This window comes from Bufo gargarizans, chromosome 11 (assembly GCF_014858855.1).
Source record: "Bufo gargarizans isolate SCDJY-AF-19 chromosome 11, ASM1485885v1, whole genome shotgun sequence".
Taxonomy (NCBI): domain Eukaryota; kingdom Metazoa; phylum Chordata; class Amphibia; order Anura; family Bufonidae; genus Bufo; species Bufo gargarizans.
In genome coordinates this window covers 25,213,382-25,235,948 of record NC_058090.1, presented here as the reverse complement: position 1 = coordinate 25,235,948, position 22,567 = coordinate 25,213,382, and the positions used below count along the sequence as shown (strand labels likewise).

The window sequence follows — 22,567 nt, the reverse complement described above, 5'->3', positions numbered from 1 at the left end:
GGAACTACAACTCCCATCAGGCTTATAGATCTCCCATTCATTGTACTGGAGAGGGAATACAGGGCAGAAAATTGGGGTAGGACCAGGACCACCCCTGTTTTTGAGATCCCAGCAGACAGACCCCCGAATAGGACAAGTGGGCCGAAAACGCCTTTAAATTCTTTACTGCTTTCCACATATCTGTTTTCTGTCAGTGAATGGAAACATTTCTGTTCCCATTACAGAGGTTCCCCCATAAAACCACAGAGGTGACAAGTGTCTGATCCCTGGGGCCCCCACCGCTCACCAGGACGGGGGTCTTGGGGTGTTTGAATGGAGCGGTGGTCGAGCTTGTGTGGTTGGCGCCATTCAGTGTCTAAGGGGCTGTCTCTGTGGACCACCGCTCCACAGACCCCTCCTCACTGCTCAAGCGCATGGTGGGAGGGGCTTGAGACTGCTGCTCCACTCAGACTCCTCCTCACTGCACAAGCGCATGGTGGGAGGGGTTTGGGATCTGTTGCTCCACTTAGACTCCTCCTGACTGCACAAGCGCATGGTGGGAGGGGCTTGAGACTGCTGCTCCACTTAGACTCCTCACTGCACAAGCGTATGATGGGAGTGGCTTGGGACTGCTGCTCCACTCAGACTCCTCCTCACTGCACAAGCGCATGGTGGGAGGGGTTTGGGACTGCTGCTCCACTCAGACTCCTCCTCACTGCACAAGCGCATCGTGGAAGGGGTTTGGGACTGCTGCTCCACTTAGACTCCTCCTTACTGCACAAGCGCATGGTGGGAGGGTCTTGAGACTGCTGCTCCACTCAGACTCCTCTTCACTGCACAAGCGCATGGTGGGAGGGTCTTGAGACTGCTGCTCCACTTAGACTCCTCCTGACTGCACAAGCGCATGGTGGGAGGGTCTTGAGACTGCTGCTCCACTTAGACTCCTCCTGACTGCACAAGTGCATGGTGGGAGGGGCTTGAGACTGCTGCTCCACTCAGACTCCTCCTCACTGCACAAGCGCATGGTGGGAGGGGTTTGGGACTGCTGCTCAACTTAGACTCCTCCTCACTGCACAAGCGCATGGTGGGAGGGGTTTGGGACTGCTGCTCCAATTAGACTCCTCCTCACTGCACAAGCGCATGGTGGGAGGGGTTTGGGACTGCTGCTCCACTCAGACTCCTCCTCACTGCACAAGCGCATGGTGGGAGGGGTTTGGGACTGCTGGTGTACGGAGACTCCTCCTCACTGCACAAGCGCATGGTGGGAGGGGCCTGGGACTGCAGCTCCACTCAGACTCCTCCTCACTGCACAAGCACATGTGGGAGGGGTTTGGGACTGCTGCTTCACTCAGACTCCTCTTCACTGCACAAGCGCATATGGGAGGGGTTTGGGACTGCTGCTCCACTTAGTCTCCTCCTCACTGCACAAACACACAGATTTTTTTCCCTCTGCTTGTGGATTTCTACCTGCAAAATCCGGACAGGCTATCTGCAGTGTATCCGCACAATGTGAACACGCCCTTACAGAGATCTGTGCTTTTACAAGCCGTGCAGGATCAGGACACATTTTCAGCCTCTGGGTAATTTCATTCACTGACAGCATGCAGTGATCTTGAAAGCACTATAGAGTGGGTGATCCTAGGTTGTCTCCCACCCTGCTGTTATCGGCCGAGCCCATTAAACCATTCACCGGAGTCTGGCAGGCTTCCCCATGATAAACTGCAATTCCGGAGTCCCCCTTTAAGCGGCTCTGATCGTTTATATGTATGACATGTTGACATTTTGTGTCTTGCCTCGTTCCAGGCTGATCCGTGATGACGGGTGACGACGCAGGTGGATGAAGGTGTTTACTTTAGAGACGGTGACGAAGGTTAAAGTACCACAGATAACACTTGCTCCGACTTATAGAAGGAAGTGTCTGCGTTTAATGTTTAAAGGGGGTTACCGCTCATAGATTGGTATGGATCACCATAAAACTGGGATTGGCTGGAGTCCTACTGCTGGGACCGTAAAGATCCCGGGAGTGAGGAGGGTCCGGCACTCAGTATAGGGGGAAGGGGCCACACACACACAGGAGGATGCTGGGAGCGAGGAGGGGCCCCACATACACAGGAGGATGCTGGGAGTGAGGAGAGTCCGGTGGAGAGGGCCACACATACACAGGAGGATGCTGGGAGCGAGGAGGGGCCCCACATACACAGGAGGATGCTGGGAGTGAGGAGGGTCCGGTGGAGAGGGCCACACATACACAGGAGGATACTGGGAGCAAGGAGGGGCCCCACATACACAGGAGGATGCTGGGAGTGAGGAGGGTCCGGTGGAGAGGGCCACACATACACAGGAGTTGGCTGGGAGCGAGGAGGGGCCCCACATACACAGGAGGATGCTGGGAGCGAGGAGGGGCCCCACATACACAGGAGGATGCTGGGAGTGAGGAGGGTCCGGTGGAGAGGGCCACACGTGCACAGGAGGATGATGGGAGTGAGGAGGGTCCGGTACTAATTATAGGGGGGGGGGGGCACACATACACAGGAGGATGCTGGGAGCTAGGAGGGGCCCCACATACACAGGAGGATGCTGGGAGTGAGGAGGGTCCGGTGGAGAGGGCCACACATACACAGGAGGATACTGGGAGCAAGGAGGGGCCCCACATACACAGGAGGATGCTGGGAGTGAGGAGGGTCCGGTGGAGAGGGCCACACATACACAGGAGGATACTGGGAGCAAGGAGGGGCCCCACATACACAGGAGGATGCTGGGAGTGAGGAGGGTCCGGTGGAGAGGGCCACACATACACAGGAGTTGGCTGGGAGCGAGGAGGGGCCCTACATACACAGGAGGATGCTGGGAGCGAGGAGGGGCCCCACATACACAGGAGGATGCTGGGAGTGAGGAGGGTCCGGTGGAGAGGGCCACACGTGCACAGGAGGATGCTGGGAGTGAGGAGGGTCCAGTACTAATTATAAGGGGGGGCACACATATACAAGAGGATGCTGGGAGCGAGGAGGGTCCAGTACTAATTATAGGGGGGGCACACATACACAGGAGGATGCTGGGAGTGAGGAGGGTCCAGTACTAATTATAAGGGGGGGCACACATACACAAGAGGATGCTGGGAGTGAGGAGGGTCCGCTACCAATTATAGTGGGGGGGAGGGGCACACATATACAGGAGGATGCTGGGAGTGAGGAGGGTCCGGTACTAATTATAGGGGAGGGCACACATACACAGGAGGATGCTGCGAGCGAGGAGGGTCTGGTACTAATTATAGGTGGGGGGGGGGGCACACATATACAGGAGTTGGCTGGGAGCGAGGAGGGGCCCTACATACACAGGAGTTGGCTGGGAGCGAGGAGGGGCCCTACATACACAGAGGATGCTGGGAGTGAGGAGGGTCCGCTACCAATTATAGTGGGGGGGGGGGGCACACATATACAGGAGGATGCTGGGAGTGAGGATGGTCCGCTACTAATTATAGTGGGGGGGGGGCACACATATACAGGAGGATGCTGGGAGTGAGGAGGGTCCGGTACTAATTATAGGGGAGGGCACACATACACAGGAGGATGCTGCGAGCGAGGAGGGTCTGGTACTAATTATAGGTGGGGGGGGGGGGCAGGAGGATGCTGGGAGCGAGGAGGGGCCCCACATACACAGGAGGATGCTGGGAGTGAGGAGGGTCCGGTGGAGAGGGCCACACGTGCACAGGAGGATGCTGGGAGGGGGGAGGGTCCAGTAGTAATTATAGGGGGGGCACACATACACAGGAGGATGCTGGGAGTGAGGAGGGTCCGCTACCAATTATAGTGGGGGGGGGGGGGGCACACATACACAGGAGGATGCTGGGAGTGAGGAGGGTCCAGTACTAATTATAAGGGGGGGGGGGGGGCACACATATACAGGAGGATGCTGGGAGTGAGGAGGGTCCGGTACTAATTTTAGGGGAGGGCACACATACACAGGAGGATGCTGCGAGCGAGGAGGGTCTGGTACTAATTATAGGTGGGGGGGGGGGGGGCAGGAGGATGCTGGGAGCGAGGAGGGGCCCCACATACACAGGAGGATGCTGGGAGTGAGGAGGGTCCGGTGGAGAGGGCCACACGTGCACAGGAGGATGCTGGGAGGGGGGAGGGTCCAGTAGTAATTATAGGGGGGGCACACATACACAGGAGGATGCTGGGAGTGAGGAGGGTCCGCTACCAATTATAGTGGGGGGGGGGGCAGCACACATACACAGGAGGATGCTGGGAGTGAGGAGGGTCCAGTACTAATTATAAGGGGGGGCACACATACACAAGAGGATGCTGGGAGTGAGGAGGGTCCGCTACCAATTATAGTGGGGGGGGCACACATATACAGGAGGATGCTGGGAGTGAGGATGGTCCGCTACTAATTATAGTGGGGAGGGGGCACACATATACAGGAGGATGCTGGGAGTGAGGAGGGTCCGGTACTAATTATAGGGGGGGCACACATATACAGGAGGATGCTGGGAGTGAGGAGGGTCCGGTACTAATTATAGGGGGGGCACACATACACAGGAGGATGCTGCGAGCGAGGAGGGTCTGGTACTAATTATAGGTGGGGGGGGGCACACATATACAGGAGGATGCTGGGAGTGAGGAGGGTCTGGTACTAATTATAGGGGGGGGGGGCACACATATACAGGAGGATGCTGGGAGTGAGGAGGGTCTGGTACTAATTTTAGGGGGGGGGGGGGCACACATATACAGGAGGATGCTGGGAGTGAGGAGGGTCCGGTACTAATTATAAGGGGGGGCACACATATACAGGAGGATGCTGGGAGTGAGGAGGGTCCGGTACTAATTATAAGGGGGGGCACACATATACAGGAGGATGCTGGGAGTGAGGAGGGGCTGGTACTAATTATAGGGGGGGGGGGGGGTGCACACATATACAGGAGGATGCTGGGAGTGAGGAGGGTCCGGTACTAATTATAAGGGGGGGCACACATATACAGGAGGATGCTGGGAGTGAGGAGGGTCCGGTACTAATTATAAGGGGGGGCACACATATACAGGAGGATGCTGGGAGTGAGGAGGGTCCGGTACTAATTATAGGGGGGGGCCACACATATACAGGAGGATGCTGGGAGTGAGGAGGGTCTGGTACTAATTATAGGGGGGGGGGGCACACATACACAGGAGAATGCTGGGAGTGAGGAGGGTCTGGTACTAATTATAGGGGGGGCACACATACACCGGAGGATGCTGGGAGTGAGGAGGGTCCGGTACTAATTATAGGGGGGGCCACACATATACAGGAGGATGCTGGGAGTGAGGAGGGTCTGGTACTAATTATAAGGGGGGGGGCACACATACACAGGAGAATGCTGGGAGTGAGGAGGGTCTGGTACTAATTATAGGGGGGGCACACATACACCGGAGGATGCTGGAAGTGAGGAGGGTCCGGTACTAATTATAGGGGGGGCCACACATATACAGTAGGATGCTGGGAGTGAGGAGGGTCCGGTACTAATTGTGGGGGGGGGGCACACATATACCGGAGGATGCTGGGAGTGAGGAGGGTCCGGTACTAATTATAGGGGGGGCCACACATATACAGTAGGATGCTGGGAGTGAGGAGGGTCCGGTACTAATTGTGGGGGGGGGGGGGGGGGGGGCACACATACAGTACAGACCAAAAGTTTGGACACACCTTCTCATTCAAAGAGTTTTCTTTATTTTCATGACTATGAAAATTGTTGATTCACACTGAAGGCATCAAAACTATGAATTATCACATGTGGAATTATATACATAACAAAAAGTGTGAAACAACTGAAAATATGTCATATTCTAGGTTCTCCAAAGTAGCCACCTTTTGCTTTGATTACTGCTTTGCACACTCTTGGCATTCTCTTGATGAGCTTTAAGAGGTAGTCACCTGAAATGGTCTTCCAACAGTCTTGAAGGAGTTCCCAGAGATGCTTAGCACTTGTTGGCCCTTTTGCCTTCACTCTGCGGTCCAGCTCACCCCAAACCATCCCGATTGGGTTCAGGTCCGGTGACTGTGGAGGCCAGGTCATCTGGCGCAGCAGCACCCCATCACTCTCCTTCATGGTCAAATAGCCCTTACACAGCCTGGAGGTGTGTTTGGGGTCATTGTCCTGTTGAAAAATAAATGATGGTCCAACTAAACGCAAACTGGATGGAATAGCATGCCGCTGCAAGATGCTGTGGTAGCCATGCTGGTTCAGTATGCCTTCAATTTTGAATAAATCCCCAACAGTGTCACCAGCAAAGCCCCCCCACACCATCACACCTCCTCCTCCATGCTTCACGGTGGGAACCAGGCATGTAGAGTCCATCCGTTCACCTTTTCTGCGTCGCACAAAGACACGGTGGTTGGAACCAAAGATCTCAAATTTGGACTCATCAGACCAAAGCACAGATCTCCACTGGTCTAATGTCCATTCCTTGTGTTCTTTAGCCCAAACAAGTCTCTTCTGCTTGTTGCCTGTCCTTAGCAGTGGTTTCCTAGCAGATATTCTACCATGAAGACCTGATTCACACAGTCTCCTCTTAACAGTTGTTCTAGAGATGTGTCTGCTGCTAGAACTCTGGGTGGCATTGACCTGGTCTCTAATCTCAGCTGCTGTTAACCTGCGATTTCTGAGGCTGGTGACTCGGATGAACTTCTCCTCCGCAGCAGAGGTGACTCTTGGTCTTCCTTTCCTGGGGCGGTCCGCATGTGAGCCAGTTTCTTTGTAGCGGTTGATGGTTTTTGTGACTGCACTTGGGGACACTTTCAAAGTTTTCCCAATTTTTCGGACTGACTGACCTCAATTTCTTAAAGTAATGATGGCCACTCGTTTTTCTTTATTTAGCTGCTTTTTTCTTGCCATAATACAAATTCTAACAGTCTATTCAGTAGGACTATCAGCTGTGTATCCACCTGACTTCTCCACAACGCAACTGATGGTCCCAACCCCATTTATAAGGCAAGAAATCCCACTTATTAAACCTGACAGGGCACACCTGTGAAGTGAAGACCATTTCAGGTGACTACCTCTTGAAGCTCATCAAGAGAATGCCAAGAGTGTGCAAAGCAGTAATCAAAGCAAATGGTGGCTACTTTGAAGAACCTAGAATATGACATATTTTCAGTTGTTTCACACTTTTTTGTTATGTATATATTTCCACATGTGTTAATTCACCGGAGGATGCTGCGAGCGAGGAGGGTCCGGTACTAATTATAGGGGGGCACACATATACAGGAGGATGCTGCGAGCGAGTAGGGTCCAGTACTAATTATAGGGGGGGGGGGGGGCACACATACACCGGAGGATGCTGCGAGCGAGGAGGGTCCGGTACTCATAGAGGAAAGGGGCCAATCATACATGGGAGGGTCCCGGGAGCGAGGAGGGTCCGGTACTCATTATAGGGGGAAGGGGCCAATCATACATGGGAGGGTCCCGGGAGCGTGGAGGGTCCGGTACTCATTATAGGGGGAAGGGGCCAATCATACATGGGAGGGTCCGGTACTCATCCGTATGAACAGATCCGCACCCGTTCCGCAATTTTGCGGAAGGTCTGTGGATCCATTCATTTCTATGGGCCCTAAAAAGATGCGGACAGCTCACCGCGTGCTGTCCGCATCCGTTATTCCGTACCGCGGCTCCGCAGAAAAGATAGAACATGTCCTATTCTTAGATATTCCGGACAAGAATAGGCATTTTCTATTATGGTTGCGGCCATGTGCGGTCCGCAAATTTTGGAACGCATATGGCCGGTATCCGTGTTTGGCGGATCCGCAAAGCACTACGGCCGTCTCAATGGGCCCTAAGGGGGAGGGGGCCGGGTGCTCTCAGTATAGTGCGGCCAGTCATATCAATAGAGGGTGACTGTAAGCCCCTCAGGATCATGTTATGGTTTTTATATTGTCAGTCGGGGGTCTCCAACATATCAATGTCCAGTTTTTGTGAAATCACTCCTCCCATGCCACAGCCTCCCATGCTGGGAGTAGTAGTTTCATATCAGACAGAAAGCCACAGCTTGCTGGCAAGCTGTAATAAAAGTTGCTCTCTCCTCCACCTAGTGGTAGTGCAGGGCACTGCGGGTTCTCTTGCACAGTGAGGCTCCGAGCGGCACATATCTTATCTTTGTCATAGATCATAACACAGAAATGTATTACTGAGAAATTCACGTCGCACAACGCCGCTCCTGCACGTGAGGCGCAAGCACCGGGTCTGCAGCAGGCGATTCTACATGATAGTATGAGTGGATTTCTATAATTCTGTGCAGTCATGTCTTATATAACCGGTGATGACTGTCTACTTAAAGGGATTATCCCCTCAATATAAGCATATAGTATGGCAGGATCAGTACACAGTGACTGCACCAGCAGAATCGTGAGTGCAGCTCTGGAGTATAATACAGGATGTAACTCAGGATCAGTACAGGATAAGTAATGTATGTACACAGTGACTGCACCAGCAGAATAGTGAGTGCAGCTCTGGAGTATAATACAGGGTGTAATTCAGGATCAGTACAGGATAAGTAATGTATGTACACAGTGACTCCACCAGCAGAATAGTGAGTGCAGCTCTGGAGTATAATACAGGATGTAACTCAGGATCAGTACTCACAGCTCACTAGTGTCAGTAATTTTCCTTTGATAAGCGCCATGCTATATGTTAGTGCCATACTGCTCCGTTACCGCTGTCTTCTGACATTTCATCCTGTGTCTCTCGGTTTCAGCTGTCTTTCGTGTTACTGAACCCCGCACAGATCAGAAGATGACGGCGTTCTCCCGCTTTTTCCTGCTGCTTCTCTATGTAAATAGCTTTTTTATGATCAGCGCTGAACATGTGCTGCCTGAACTTACCACTGATGACTATTCCGACAGCCTGGCGCCCGGGAAGAGTTCACTGCTGTATTTTAGCGGCTCAGGTAAGTGATTGCTGTGTAGTAATTCTTTATCAGCTAAGCACAAACCTCTGCTGTGCTGATGATTTGCTACAGTGGATTAGCATAGGTAACGTGTCAGCCTGGAGCTTAGATTATTGAGCTCACAGAGGATTACCTAGACTAAATACAACTGTAGCAAACCCTCAGCTGTGAAAAGTATTAGGTTTGTACAGGGGTTTATCAGCCTTTCGATGTAATAAAAAAAAAATCTCTATTCACTGACAGCAAGCACGTTTGCAGAACTTTTCATTTTACAATAATTAGTTTTATTTTTACATAAAGCCATGCAATTCAGCTTAGTTAATATCCAGGGCAGACGTTTGCCTACAGCCTAATTCACACGACCGTCTACAAACCGCTGACCTGTGTGCCGGCCGCCTCTTTATTTCCTTCCGGACCCATTGACTTCAATGGGTCCGTGGTCCGCATTTTGCAGACATGTTCTATCTTTTTGCGGAAAAGACATACGGATGATCCATGTGCTTTCCGGATCCTTATGTCCATTCTACTAAGGATAGAACATGTCCTATACTTAACCTAAAAGATATGTGCACCTTCGGAGGCAACTTTTGTTTATGATTGCATTTTACCCTTTTTTGGTTAAAAATCATATTTTCAATTGGTCTTTATTAAAATAAACTGAGCTGTGTGACTGGTACTTTCACTTTGTGCCTGTCATCTAATAAACCTTATCTCTAAACCAGTGTTTCCCAAACAGTGTGCCTCCAGCGGTGGCAAAACTACAACTCCCAGCATGCCCGCACAGCCAAAGGCTATCAAGGCATGCTGGGAGTTGTAGTTTTGCAACAGCTGGAGGCGCACTGGTTGGGAAACACTGCTCTAAACTACTGAGAGGTCATCCACACTTATTTAAGCTACATTATTATCAGTAAGATCGGAACTGAGCTCTAATGAGTGTTGATAAGGTCAGAGAGCAGAGAGAAGGAGCCCATCAGCTCCTCAGATGACGGAAAAGACAGAACATCCACAGGCTGCTACTACTGCATCTCAGCTCTGTACAGAATAAAGGGCTCCATATTTTTAATAAACACCAATTGAAAAAATTATTTCTAGCTCTAAATAAGTACAATGTAGTAATAAATTAAAAAAAATGCCCCCAAAGATGTAAATAGCCTTTAAGTCAATGGATCCGCAGAATACAGACGGTCGTGCGCATGAGGCCTAAAGCAGATATTGCTTTTGTATCGATGATGGCCTTGAGCTGCCAGGAACAACAACTGCCCCGACCCCTCCTGTCTGTGCTCTGCTGCTTTGGGCTTCATCTGCATAGCACTCGGTTCTCTGCTGCCCGCCTGCTCTGGCGCCCGCTTTCTCTTTATAAAGTTACAGCACTTGCTGACTTCTTGACGGCCCCAGAAATGTGCAGCAGAAGTTGTTTTTCTTGGCCTGCACAGATTATGGCAGATGAAAAACCTCTCGGACGCAAGCGTCTTATTTTTTTTCACTTGTAAAATATCTGTGCAGCCATTTTCTACATACATCTGTTTCTGGGAAAGTTGGGTTACACACAATATTATCCCCAGCTTTCCCAGACTTCTGAATGGTGTATTTTACCTATTTAGGCAGCAATACAGGAGGTATGACTGTAATACTATACAATGGCACTGCCACTGCTGTGAAACTACAACTCCCAGTATGCCTCATTCCTTTGTAAGGGGGTTCAGAGAACAGCTGAGCAAGTGTGCATGCTGGGAATTGTAGTTTCACAGCAGCTGGAGTGCTATAGAAAAGCAGAGTTGCAAACTCTTTAAGAGCTGTAATGGCGGCCATGTTGGTTGTCACTCAGCTTTTCCAGAAACCGTGTATTTCTTTTATTGCAGATCGTCCCGGTAATGTCATATTCCTGGAAGAATTACAGAAGTCATCCAGCGTTCTGCAGGACTACGGGATTTCCGTAGCTAAGGTAAAGAAATATATAATGAGGTAAATTAGACTCTTTCCAGTGCACAACTACAACTCCTAGCATGCTCTAACCTTGCAGGAGCTTCTTAGCATCGGTCAGTTAAAGGAATATTCCCATCACAGACAATGGGGGCATATCGCTAGGTCCGAGACCTGCACCTACGCCGAGAACGGAGCGGGGAGAGTGGTGGCTGGAGGACCCCGGATTTCCCAGGGTCCGGCCACCGCCAAACACTCTCCACATACAAGTGAATGGGAGCACACAGCGCTTGCGCAGCCGCCCTCCATTAATTTCTGTTGGCCCCATAGAAATGAATGGGAGCGACGGCCGCGCAAGCGCTGGTCTCCATTGTCGGCGTAGGTGCAGGTCCCAGAGGTGGGATCCACACCTATCAGACAATGGGGGCATATCCTAGGGATATGCCCCCATTGTCTGTGATGGGAATACCCCTTTAAGAGATAGAGTAGTAATCACAGGGGTAAGTAGTCCGTTACATTTCCTCTGCTGGAAATGGCTGATAACAGGGAGAGAAGACAGACTTCAGGGTTATTGTCCCTCTAAAGACTGGAATGGGGAGATTAGGGGTCATACTACAGAGGGAGTCCTATAGTCATACGCTTTGTCGTTTCTCCTTAGGTTCGCTGTGTCGAGGAGGCGGCGCTACGATTTTGTGCAGAGGACAAGGCCTATTTATTCAGGTATGAAAAGCATGGGGGACGGGTCATGTAATTGTATCAGGTCATATCTCATGGCATCGAGACAAGTGGGTTTAAGTCTATTGAGATGTGTGGGAAAAACTATGGCCAATGCCCGTTCATAGAGCACCTGGACACCAGCAAAGGGGCTCGGCACTCGGGACCCCCCCTCTGTTAGCCAGGAATGCTTTCTGATTTTTACTCTTTAACCACCTAACCAGTCCCTTTCGGGCAGTGGAAAAAGTAGCTTACTGGAGGGGGAGGGCTGCTTTAGATGCTGCTGTCTCCTGAATGGTAGAAACTAGAAACATGCATCTGGTCTTGTTTGAAAGCTGACATTCCATGGCTTTCAGACAATACCAGAATTACATCACTATGTTCAGTACAGGGGAAGATATCACTGATAGAAATCGGGATGCTGTGAATGCATTCCCAACTTGATTTCTAACAGTGATTTCTCCTTAGTTGCTTGGACTTTAGCTGTCATTTTGGTTTTGTATGAAAGCCTGGAATGTCAGATTTCAAACAAGACCAGTTGCATGTGTCTAGAAGATAGCATGATCTAAAGCAGCCCTCCCCCCTCCAGTTAGCTACTTTTCCCACTGCCCGAGCTGGACTCGGGCAAAACAGTTAGGTGGTTAAAGGGCATATGTCCGCAGATTTGTCCCTATGACAATGGCTGACCTGTTACATGTGCGCTTAGCAGCTGAAGGGATCTGTGTTTTTCCCATGTTCATATGTGTCCACATTGCTGAGAATTTTTTTTTATTTTTTATTATATGCAAATGAGCCTCTAGGAGCAACGGGGTGGTTGTCATTACACCTAGAGGCTCAGCTCTCTCTGCAACTGCCGCGTCCTCTGCACTGTGATTGACAGATCTAGGTGTGAAGATGTTTTCACTGTCTGACCCTGCAGTTGCAGAGAGAGCAGAGCCTCTAGGTGTAATGGTAACACCCCCGTTGCTCCTAGAGGCTCATTTGCATATATTAAAACATCATTTTTCTCAGCAATGCGGCACATAGAACATGGGACCAACACAGATGCCTTCCGCTGCCAAGCGCACATGTAACAGATAAGCCAGTGTCATGGGTACAAATCTGCTGACGGATGCCCTTCAAATGAATAAGTCAGCCAAAATTGGATCATTACTCATTTTTAGAACAAAGGGTCTGGAGTTCTCTATAGCGCCCCCTCAGGGTAAAGGACATAAGTGAGGGTTCAGTTAGAGTAAGTTTACTTCCTGGACTCCAGACTGTTTATCTCACAGGTGTCAGATACATTGGGTATATTGTGGAAAACCTTCAGCTGGGAGAAATTATAGGTTTTTATTCACTCATTCATTCACCGACAGCAAGCAGAGACTTTAAAAAGGTGAAAATTTGTCCACTTTGCAATGTCTTTAGGTTACTCATCGGATTGCAGTCACTGCTCCTGTTGTCTTCAGTGACTTCCACCCATATTCTGTTTCTTCTGCACTTTTGGTCCTGGCTGCTGCTCCTATAACTGGGGTCTGTGGTGTGTTTTGGCAGCTGCGGACCCTACATATGACATCACTCAATAAGGCGGCATTGCCTGGCATTGCGTGTTCTCATCTGTGCAGACTCCAGAACAAGCATTGGGCGTCTGTGCAGCAGAAACAAGTCTCTGCCTCCGGTGTCCCGTCCTATGTGCTCAGCTGCCAAGTGAAGCAAGTGTGCGGTAGGACAGTGCGTGGCGGCTCTTATTCTGCACCTGCGGGTAGTTCCCTTGTCGTTTGAAGTGTCGCAGCCAATGAGGTTGTACTGCACGGGGGGCGTTCAGTCATCAGCAGGTGGGCGGGAGAGCAGGACTTCATGAATTACCAGGACTCTTCTCCAGGCCCAGTCTGCAATGATTGTGATGTTGGTTCTCAGCAACCACTTAGGCTACTTCCACACTGGCGTTTTGGCTTTCTGTTTGTGAGATCCGTTCAGGGCTCCCACGAGCGGTCCAAAGCGGATCAGTTTTGCCCTAATGCTTTCTGAATGGAAAAGGATCCGCTCAGAATGCATCAGTTTGCCTCCGTTCAGTCTCCATTCCGCTCTGGAGGCCGACACCAAAATGCTGCTTGCACCGTTTTGGTCTCCGTTTGACGAAACTGAGCCAAACAGATCCGTCCTGGCGCACAATGTAAGTCAATGGGGATGGATCCGTTTTCTATGACACAATCTGACACAATAGAAAACGGATCCGTCCTCCATTGACTTTCAATGGTGTTCAAGACGGATCCGTCTTGGCTGTGTTAAAGATAATACAAACGGATTTGTTCTGAACGGATGCAGACGGTTGTATTATCTGAACGGATGCAGACGGTTGTATTATCTGAACGGATGCGTTTGTGCAGATCCATGACGGATCCGCACCAAACGCAAGTGTGAAAGTAGCCTTACTTTTAACTTATAAATGACAGACCGCTGAAATCAACTCACCTTCTCTACTTTATGCTGCTGTTAATATGGGCAGCATAATGTTGATGACAGGTTCCCTTTAAGCTTTTTTAGATCTTTCCTTCCTTTCTTTCATGCTTCCTCCTTCCCCCTTTCTCTTTCTCACTTCCTTCTTTGCTCCCTTCCTTTCTTTCTAGTTTCCCCCTTCTTTCCTTTCTAACTTCCTTATTTCCTCCCTTCTTTTATTCTTGGCATTCTCCTTTCCTCTCCTTATTTCTTTCTTCTTTTTTTTTTTTAGACTGACCGTTCCTTATTTTAGCTTATTTCATTCTTCTTTCCTCCTTTCTTCCCCCTTCCCTCCCTTCCTTTCTTTCTTGCTTCTGCCTCCTTTTCCTTCCCTCCATATCTTTCTTTCTCCCTTCTTTCTTCCTTCCTTCCTTCTATATATGTCAGTGATGTGACCTATAGATTCTGTGCTGTTTTCCATGATTCAGTTTACTGTATCCAGCCAATTATCGTGATTAATCTGTCATCGTTTCTTCTTCAGGGGATCCAAATTATTGCGGGAATTCCCCGTGGATACGCTGTTTGATGTCAACGCCATTGTCGCCAATGTTTTATTGTGAGTAGCGCCTGTTCGCACCTGACAATACGAAGCAGCGTCTCTTCTGTCTAGTTGCAAATGATTCTTTCCAGCCATAGTCTTCCTGGAAAGCTAGGTGACAACCAATATGACGCAGCGAATGCTCTTGAATTAGCTATCACAGGGTGTCACAGGCAAATTTGCCTGGTAATTCAGAGGTGAGGAGGCATAAGAGGTGTCACTGCCGGATGTGTCTGCCAGGATCCTGGCTGATCCTCACAATGGAAGGGGTCATTGCAATTTGTTTCCCGTAATGGTGGATATGGGCGCCGCTGTCCAGGAAAATCATCAGAGAGCTCGTGCCCCGGTGTTCTCAGGATCAGCGGCGGTCCCACAGGTTGGGCGCCCACTGATCTTGAAGGCATCGTCACACACCTATCCGTATATTTCAGCGTTCTCCTATATAACAAAGTCAAGTACATCACCTCCACCTTGGAACTCCAGAAATTAGAAGACGCCACGAAAGGGAAGAAGAACATTGTTTTCACTTACGTCCGGGCGATCGGAACGCCAGGTACGGCACACATAACATTAAAGGAGCTGAGAAACATTAAGAAGACCACAACCCCTATTCTCTGTCTTGTCTCCACTGTCTGAGCTGTTGGGTAGAAGCTATTGCTCCCTGTTATCAGCCATTTCCTAGCGACATAAATCTCAGTAATGCATTTTATATGTGTGGCATCCCGGTGTTTAGTTTTATACTGCTGTTCAGTCACTTCTTTCCCTCCTCCTGTCCTCAGAGCACCGTTATGTCATGGAAGCCGCTTTTGCACATGGATCGACGCACCAGTTTGTGGTAACCACAGAGAGCAATGTGCTGAAGAGCATGAGGTAGAGATGTTGTCATGACTTAGTCTTTTTTTTTCTCAGTCGTTAAGTCTTTCTTTGCAAAAAGATGAGATTTTCCGTTGCTCTTTTTGTTGCACTTCCTAATATCTGCCAGCAGAGGGCATGCTTGTATCATTTACTCATCAGATCGCTGATCACTGCTATAGATGCACTATAGCAGTGTTTGCAGACTGTAGCTCTCCAGCTGCTGAGGAACTACAACCCTATGCATGCTGGGGGTTGTAGTACCCTACAGCTGGAGAGCCCCACGTTGCAAATGATTGATTTATAGCATCAAGTAAGCCTGCAGTTTTTTGGAAAAAAAACTCACAGCACTTCTAAATTAGTATTTCAGCAAATTACATTGGTCACCTACCCCTCCACAGAAAAGGTGATGATGACTGGGACTACCACCAATGACTAGAATGCAGGGGGGAGGCGTATGAATGGAGTAGTGGTCATGCATGTGCCTTGCTGCTCCATTCCAAATCTGGGAGGAAGGGAATCAATGGAAACCGCAGAGTGCTGTACATAGCTGTCTCCATAGACCCCATAGACTTTGAATGGGGCGGCAGGGCGCATGTGTGACCAATGCTTCCTTCACTGTCTATGAGATTGCCAAGTACAGTGCTTGGCTACTTCTGGCAGTCCCATAGATGGGGATGGAGCTGGGGTCATGCACGCACACTACTTTTCCATTTATGCAGGGGTTGTGATCAGTGGGGGTCCCAGCAGTGGGCTTCCCCCTCCCCCCCAGCAAACATTCATTTAGCACTTATCCTGCTGTTCGTGGGTCACCCCTTATAACCGCTTCCCATCCCGAGACGTGGCTGACATAGGATGAAAATACAATACATATTAATACCTCTACATGTATTTATTTTATTTAAAAAATCACCTATTGTTTTTTTTTTCTAGCCCTGAAGACCCCAGCCTCATAGCGGCAAGACTTGTGTTCATCCATTGTAAATCAGTGACGAGGGCCGATCAGAAATGTCAGCGAACGTTGTCAGACCAGCCCCTGACCACTATCCATATCCATCGCTTTCTGAAACTCATGGGGCTCCCTCTAGTGGTAGGTGCCTGCACTACAAGCATTAGTAATCCAACAGTAATTTAGCATGAGCTGAACTCAAAGATCTGAAACATTTTCTACAGACACAAAAGACCCATTACTCTCAAATATTGTTCACAAATCTGTCTAGATCTGTGTCAGTGAGCGCTTCTCCTTTGCCGAGATAATCCATCCCACCTCACAGGTGTGGCAGATCAAGGTGCTGATTAGACAGCATGAATATTGCACAGGTGTGCCTTAGACTGCCCACAATGAAAGGCCACTCTGAAATGTGCACCGTTTTGCCTTACTGGGGGAGGGGTCAGAAAACCAGTCAGTATCTGGTGTGGCCACCGTTTGCCTCACTCAGTGCAACACATCTCCGTCACATAGAGTTGATCAGGTTGTTGATTGTGGCCTGTGGGATGTTGGTCCGCTCCTCTTCTGTGCAAAGTTGCAGAATATTGGCAGGAACTGGAACACGCTGTCGTATATGCGGATCCAGAGCGTCCCAAACATGCTCAATGGGTGACATGTCCGGTGAGTATGCTGGCCATGCAGGAACTGGGATGTTTTCAGCTTCCAGGATTTGTGTACAGATCCTTGCAATATGGGGCCGTGCATTAACATGCTGCAACTTGAGGTGATGGTCATGGATGAATCATCCGTGAACAGAACGCCTCTCCAATGTGCCAGACGCCATCGAATGTGAGCATTTGCCCACTCAAGTCGGTTACAACGAAGAACTGCATTCAGGTCCAGACCCCGATGAGGACGACGAGCATGAGATGAGCTTCCCCGAGACGGTTTCTGACAGTTTGTGCAGAAGTTCTTTGGTTATGCAAACTGATTGTTGCTGCAGCTGTCCGGGTGGCTGGTCTCAGACGATCATGGAGGTGAACATGCTGGATGTGGAGGTCCTGGGCTGGTGTCGTTACACGTGGTCTGCGGTTGTGAGGCCGGTTGGATGTACTGCCAAATTCTCTGAAACGCCTTTGGAGACGGCTTTTGGTAGAGAAATGAGAGCAACAGCTCTGGTAGACAGTCCTGCAGTCAGCATGCCAATTGCACGCTACCTTTAAACGTTGCGACATCTGTGGCATTGTACTGTGTGATCAAACTGCACATTTCAGAGTGGCCTTTTATTGTGGGCAGTCTAAGGCACACCTGTGCAATATTCATGCTGTCTAATCAGCACCTTGATCTGCCACACCTGTGAGGTGGGATGGATTATCTCGGCAAAGGAGAAGCGCTCACTGTCACAGATTTAGACAGATGTGAACAATATGTGAGAGTAATGGGTCTTCTGTGTCTGTAGAAAATGTTGCAGATTTTGAGTTCATGCAAAATGGGAGCAAAACCGAAAGTGTTGCGTTTATATTTTTACTCAGTGTAGATTTTGATAATTTTTCCCCCAGAAAATACCTCATCCCTCTGGCCCTCCCATGAATTGATCACATCTTGTCCTGGCTGTGCCTTGTGTGGAGGGATTAGTCAGTTTAATGGAAATGATAGGATGTGACATTGCAGACTGATGCCATTGGTGTCTGTGTTTTTTAGGTTGAGGTTTCCGACGATCCTGATAAATTTAGCAGCGTTCACCTCCAGCTGGGATTACCTGTGATCTTTATTCTGAGTCAGCAAGAGACCTATGAAGTTGACATGGAGACGGCGAAGGACGTGGCCTGGCAGCTACTGGGGAAAGCCGGCGTGGGCGTAGTACAGAGGTGAGATTCTGTGGCTTCTCTAGGTTCAGCTTAAACCCTATTAACTATAGTGTTTTTATTCGTATTATAAGAAGGATTTCATTCCCTTGTGAATAAGCGGCACCAGATAGTCTCTTGGCCGCTTATCTCTGTATGCACGCATGGCTGATCTGAGCCTGCATATTTATGAGTAGGGGAGATCTTCGGAGTAAGTCCAGCTTTTCATGTTAGTTTATGTGATAAGTCTTCTGTACTTTTTTAGTTCCAGAGTTAAATTGTTGCTGTTATTTCCAGGGAGAAGTCCGGGATAAACATTCCTGTCGCCTACAACGTGGCTGTGAAGAGACCAGATGAAGTAAGTGTAGGCCGAGTACCCGACCTCCACAAAAGTCCACCATTACTGCTGGCTGTATTGGCGACCCCTGTGTTTAAAGGGGTTGTCTGCTTATCTTATATTGATGACCTGTTCTCAGGATAGGTCATCAATATCAGATCGGCGGGGGCTCCGACACCCAGGACCCCTGCCGATCAACTGTATGAAGAGAACGCTGCGCTCATATGAGCTCTGCATTCTCTTCTCTGTTTACCTGCTCGCCATCGACATTACAGCGCTGACCAGGTGTAATTACAGCTCCGCCGTCCCATTTACTTTAAAGGGGTAATCCAGGCTTTTAATATTGATGACCTATTCCTAGGATAGGTCATCAATATCAGATCGGCGGGGGCTCCGACACCCAGGACCCCTGCCGATCAGCTGTATAAAAAGGAAAGGCTACCTGCTCACCATAGACATAGCAGCAGCAAGCAGGAAGATAGAAGGGAGATGGCACGCGCTAACTGCGCGCACCTTCCCTTCATAGAGCTGATCGGCGGGGCTGCCGGGTGTCGGACCCCCACCGATCCGATAGGTCATCAATATTAACGGCCTAGAGAACCCCTTTAATGGGATGACTTCCTCCAATTCACTTGAACAGGACAGAGCTATCCTATTGAAGTGAATGGGAAGGCGGAGCTGTAAACAGAGAAGAGAATGTAGTGCTCATATAAGCACTGCGTTCTCTTCATATAGCTGATCGGCAGGGGTGATGGCAGTCGGGCCCCCGCCAATCTGATATTGATGACCTATCCTGAGGATAGTTCATCAGTATACGATAAGGGGCATTCCCATCATATAAAATGATGGCATATCGCTGGCATACATCAGCATTTTTTTGATCGGAGTTATGGGACCTCCACCCATCCTGAGAATGAAGGGGCTGCAGCACTGTTGTAGCATTGCGCCCGTTTACTTTTTTCTCCCCTACCTGGTTGGCTGCAGGTAGGCAAGTACAAGCGCTCAGGTATTTCCGGCAGACCCATAGAGTTGAATGGAGCGGCACCGTACACGCATGTCCACTCTGCCATTCAGTTGGGAGGACACGGGCCCCTGTCCTGGTGCTCGGCAGGGGCTCCAGCGGTGATCAGACACTTATGCCCTATGCTATGGATAGGGTATAAGTCGTTTTAATGGGACAGTTCCTTTAAGAGGGTAGGCACTACATCAGCCCCGCAGGATCAGTGTAGGTTCCAGATGTCGGAACCCCACCAATCCAAAAATGTACTGCTTATCCCAGCGGTCATCACTTTAACTATCTCCCTCTTTACAGAACTCACCGGTAAAGTACCTGAAGTTGAAAGAGACTCAGCAGATCTTAGACCTCATACATGTGTCTAAGGAAGAGCAGCCTGAGAAGCCCGAAGAAAGTCATGGTGATCCAGGTAATCTTCCGATCCTGTAGTTTTTGAGGCCCCAGTGCATTCATTTCAGCTGTAAAGTGCAACATTCCTTATATGGGCAGCTGGCGGCATTCATCCTCTGACCATGTGACCGTCCCCTACAGTCCCTGCTGATTGGTTCTGCCACGTTCTAGCCCGCATTCATGTTTGGTGGACACACAGTGTTTGACCTCACTGCAACGGCTTCCCTGTTCCCTTTATGTATGGACTGAGACACTGTGACGGCACCTATCCTGTATTAGGTTATGTACATACACCGCGCAAATTATTATGCAAAAGATATTTTTCTCTGATTTGGCAGAAACCTTCCTCATTATTCCTTTATCTGCACCAAACTGCTCTGAAAAGAAGGGGAACAGCACCCCGGCGGTCACTGTGGTAGTACTGGGTGCTCCTGCCATGAGGTTTGGTCCAACTCACCCCGACAGAGTATATCCACAGTCAATTAGAAACGTTGCATCTGGAGTAAAATCACTTTTTTCCATCCATATGGAGTGCTGCTTTCACCGTTTTACTTTTGATGATAGAAAGTTGTTGGAACACACAGGGCGTCCCAGCTCGCTATGTATGAGGGCTTTGTACCCACCGGCTGGTCAGAGCGTCCATGCTGACCCCTGTCCATCATAGAAAGTGCCTACAATGGGCCCAACTGGACTGGACAGGTAGCCTGTATGAATCATGTGGATAGCCAGGTGCAAGTGTATCACTTACCTGGGAAAGAGATGGCACCAGGTGCACTATGGGAAGAAGATGGCGGCCTGGTCTGATGGACAGGTGTGTGCATCATTTACCTGCTGAAAAAAAAGGCATCAAGTGCACTATGGGAGGTGGCCTGGTCTGTGGCATTACATGTACATAATGTAGATGGCTGGGTGCTTCTTTGTCACTTACCTGGGGAAGAGATGGCACCAGGTGCACTATGGGAAGAAGGCAGCCTGGTCTGATGAATCATGTTACATCTGGTGGACAGCTGGGAGCAAGTGCATCACTTACCTGAGGAAGAGATGGCAGCAGGTCCACTATGGGAGGCGGCCTGGTCTGTGGAATTACATGTACATAATGTGGACGGTTGGGTGCTTGTGTGTCACTTACCTGGGGAAGAGATGGCACCAGGTGCACTATGGTAAAAAGGCAGCCTGGTCTGATGAATCACATTACATCATGTGGATGGCTGGGAGCGAGGGCATCACTTACCTGGAGAGGAGATAGCACCAGGTTGCACTATGGGAAGAAGGCGGCCTGGCCTGATGAATCACTTTACATCATGTGGACGGACAGGTGTGTGCATCACTTACCTGGAAAAAAGATGGCATTAAGTGCACCATGGGAGGGAGGCGGCCTGGTCTGAATCACATTTACATCATGGAGGCCGCACCGAGGACCTCACAGGATCTGATACCAGAGGACACCTCCGAGTCTTGTGGAGTCCAGGCCTTGACCGGTCAGCATAAGGATCCTTCCTAACATTAGGCGGGGGGGGTTAAAGAGCTGAGTATTTTCCTTTTACCTCCAACCCCCCCCCCCCCCCCCCCACACACACAATATTCGCCGTGCCCCACACATATCTTTCCAGCCCATGCCTTGAATGGCTCCTGTCATGTGCTCCTGACTCAGCGATTACAGTATCATTCTTAGTATTTAAACAGCTGTCAGTCCCATGTAAATATTTAAGCTGCGCATACTTTCCTTACTGTAGGGGTCCAGGATGATGAGGTAGCGAGGGACGTATACAGGAACAGAAGGCCCGTCCTCCCGCTGAGGCTGGTGCCCTCCCTGACAGATGACACGTTCAAGACGGTCTTCTCCAGCGCGCGCCCCACCGCCGTCCTCTTCTACATGATCTGTGAGTTCCCAGACGCCTGGAGGTAGCGCTCGATGTGACGATCTACATCATGTCTCCGTGTTTAGCTTTCCTGTAATCCTGCTTCATCGGAGCTAATAAGTCACGTCCACCCAGGGGTCCTTCACGAGGGAGACTAAACGTATGCAGATAATTTGCCTTGTAGAAACGCGAGGACACGTCTGGGTTTTTTGTGGCTCCATTTTGTACAGAGCTATTATATGGCTCTCAGAGAGGTGCATGGTGCCACCATGTGCCTCACTGTACCTCCGCTTTGTGGTGGGGGATATCCCCTCTAATGATGTCCTAAAAGGGCATATGGATAGTCCCAGTCCTGATGGGACAAAAGCTGTCAATGCATCTCCCCCCCCCCCCCCCCCCCCCCCCCACCTCATACACGTGCATGCTGGGCCCAGCAGAGCCTGCATGTGCTTTCAATGGAGAGACGCCGCATTTATCTCCAGCGACTTCTTCTCTCCTGTCGGATCCAGGATCGGGCGTGTTAAGATCCAGCATGTCTGATCCTTTTTCCCCCCACAACATTTGCTGTCAAGGGACAGTTGGGAGGACACCATATACATTAGATAGTTAGCTGGCCATGCTGAAATCAGCAGGGGTGGGCACCTAAACCATTTAAAGGGGTTGCCCACGTGTACTCTCCAGCCAATTCGAGGCAGCCGTCTGACACCCAGCAGTATTGTGCATGAGTCGTCTTCTAGTTAAAGGGGTCGTGGCAAATTCTAAGATTATTCTCAAGGGTAACTCATCTGATAGGTGGGGGGC

At 49.9% G+C, this 22,567-nt stretch overlaps 1 protein-coding gene across 3 annotated transcripts in view; it reads left to right on the top strand.

The window, feature by feature from the left end:
- LOC122921953 (thioredoxin domain-containing protein 16-like) overlaps nucleotides 1-22,567 on the top strand; it is a 56,023-nt gene that overhangs the window by 65 nt on the left and 33,391 nt on the right. For 2 of the 3 annotated variants that reach the window (XM_044272297.1, XM_044272296.1), the window contains exons 2-13: nucleotides 1,783-1,822; nucleotides 8,703-8,894; nucleotides 10,754-10,836; nucleotides 11,473-11,534; nucleotides 14,485-14,559; nucleotides 14,973-15,094; nucleotides 15,321-15,411; nucleotides 16,327-16,483; nucleotides 18,023-18,189; nucleotides 18,463-18,523; nucleotides 19,815-19,926; nucleotides 21,641-21,787. In XM_044272297.1, coding sequence (XP_044128232.1) covers nucleotides 8,741-8,894; nucleotides 10,754-10,836; nucleotides 11,473-11,534; nucleotides 14,485-14,559; nucleotides 14,973-15,094; nucleotides 15,321-15,411; nucleotides 16,327-16,483; nucleotides 18,023-18,189; nucleotides 18,463-18,523; nucleotides 19,815-19,926; nucleotides 21,641-21,787 — 1,231 coding nt within the window. In that variant the 5' untranslated portion in view covers nucleotides 1,783-1,822; nucleotides 8,703-8,740. The remainder of the gene's footprint in view (nucleotides 1-1,782; nucleotides 1,823-8,702; nucleotides 8,895-10,753; nucleotides 10,837-11,472; nucleotides 11,535-14,484; nucleotides 14,560-14,972; nucleotides 15,095-15,320; nucleotides 15,412-16,326; nucleotides 16,484-18,022; nucleotides 18,190-18,462; nucleotides 18,524-19,814; nucleotides 19,927-21,640; nucleotides 21,788-22,567) is intronic. The other variant, XM_044272298.1, reaches the window with a different exon arrangement.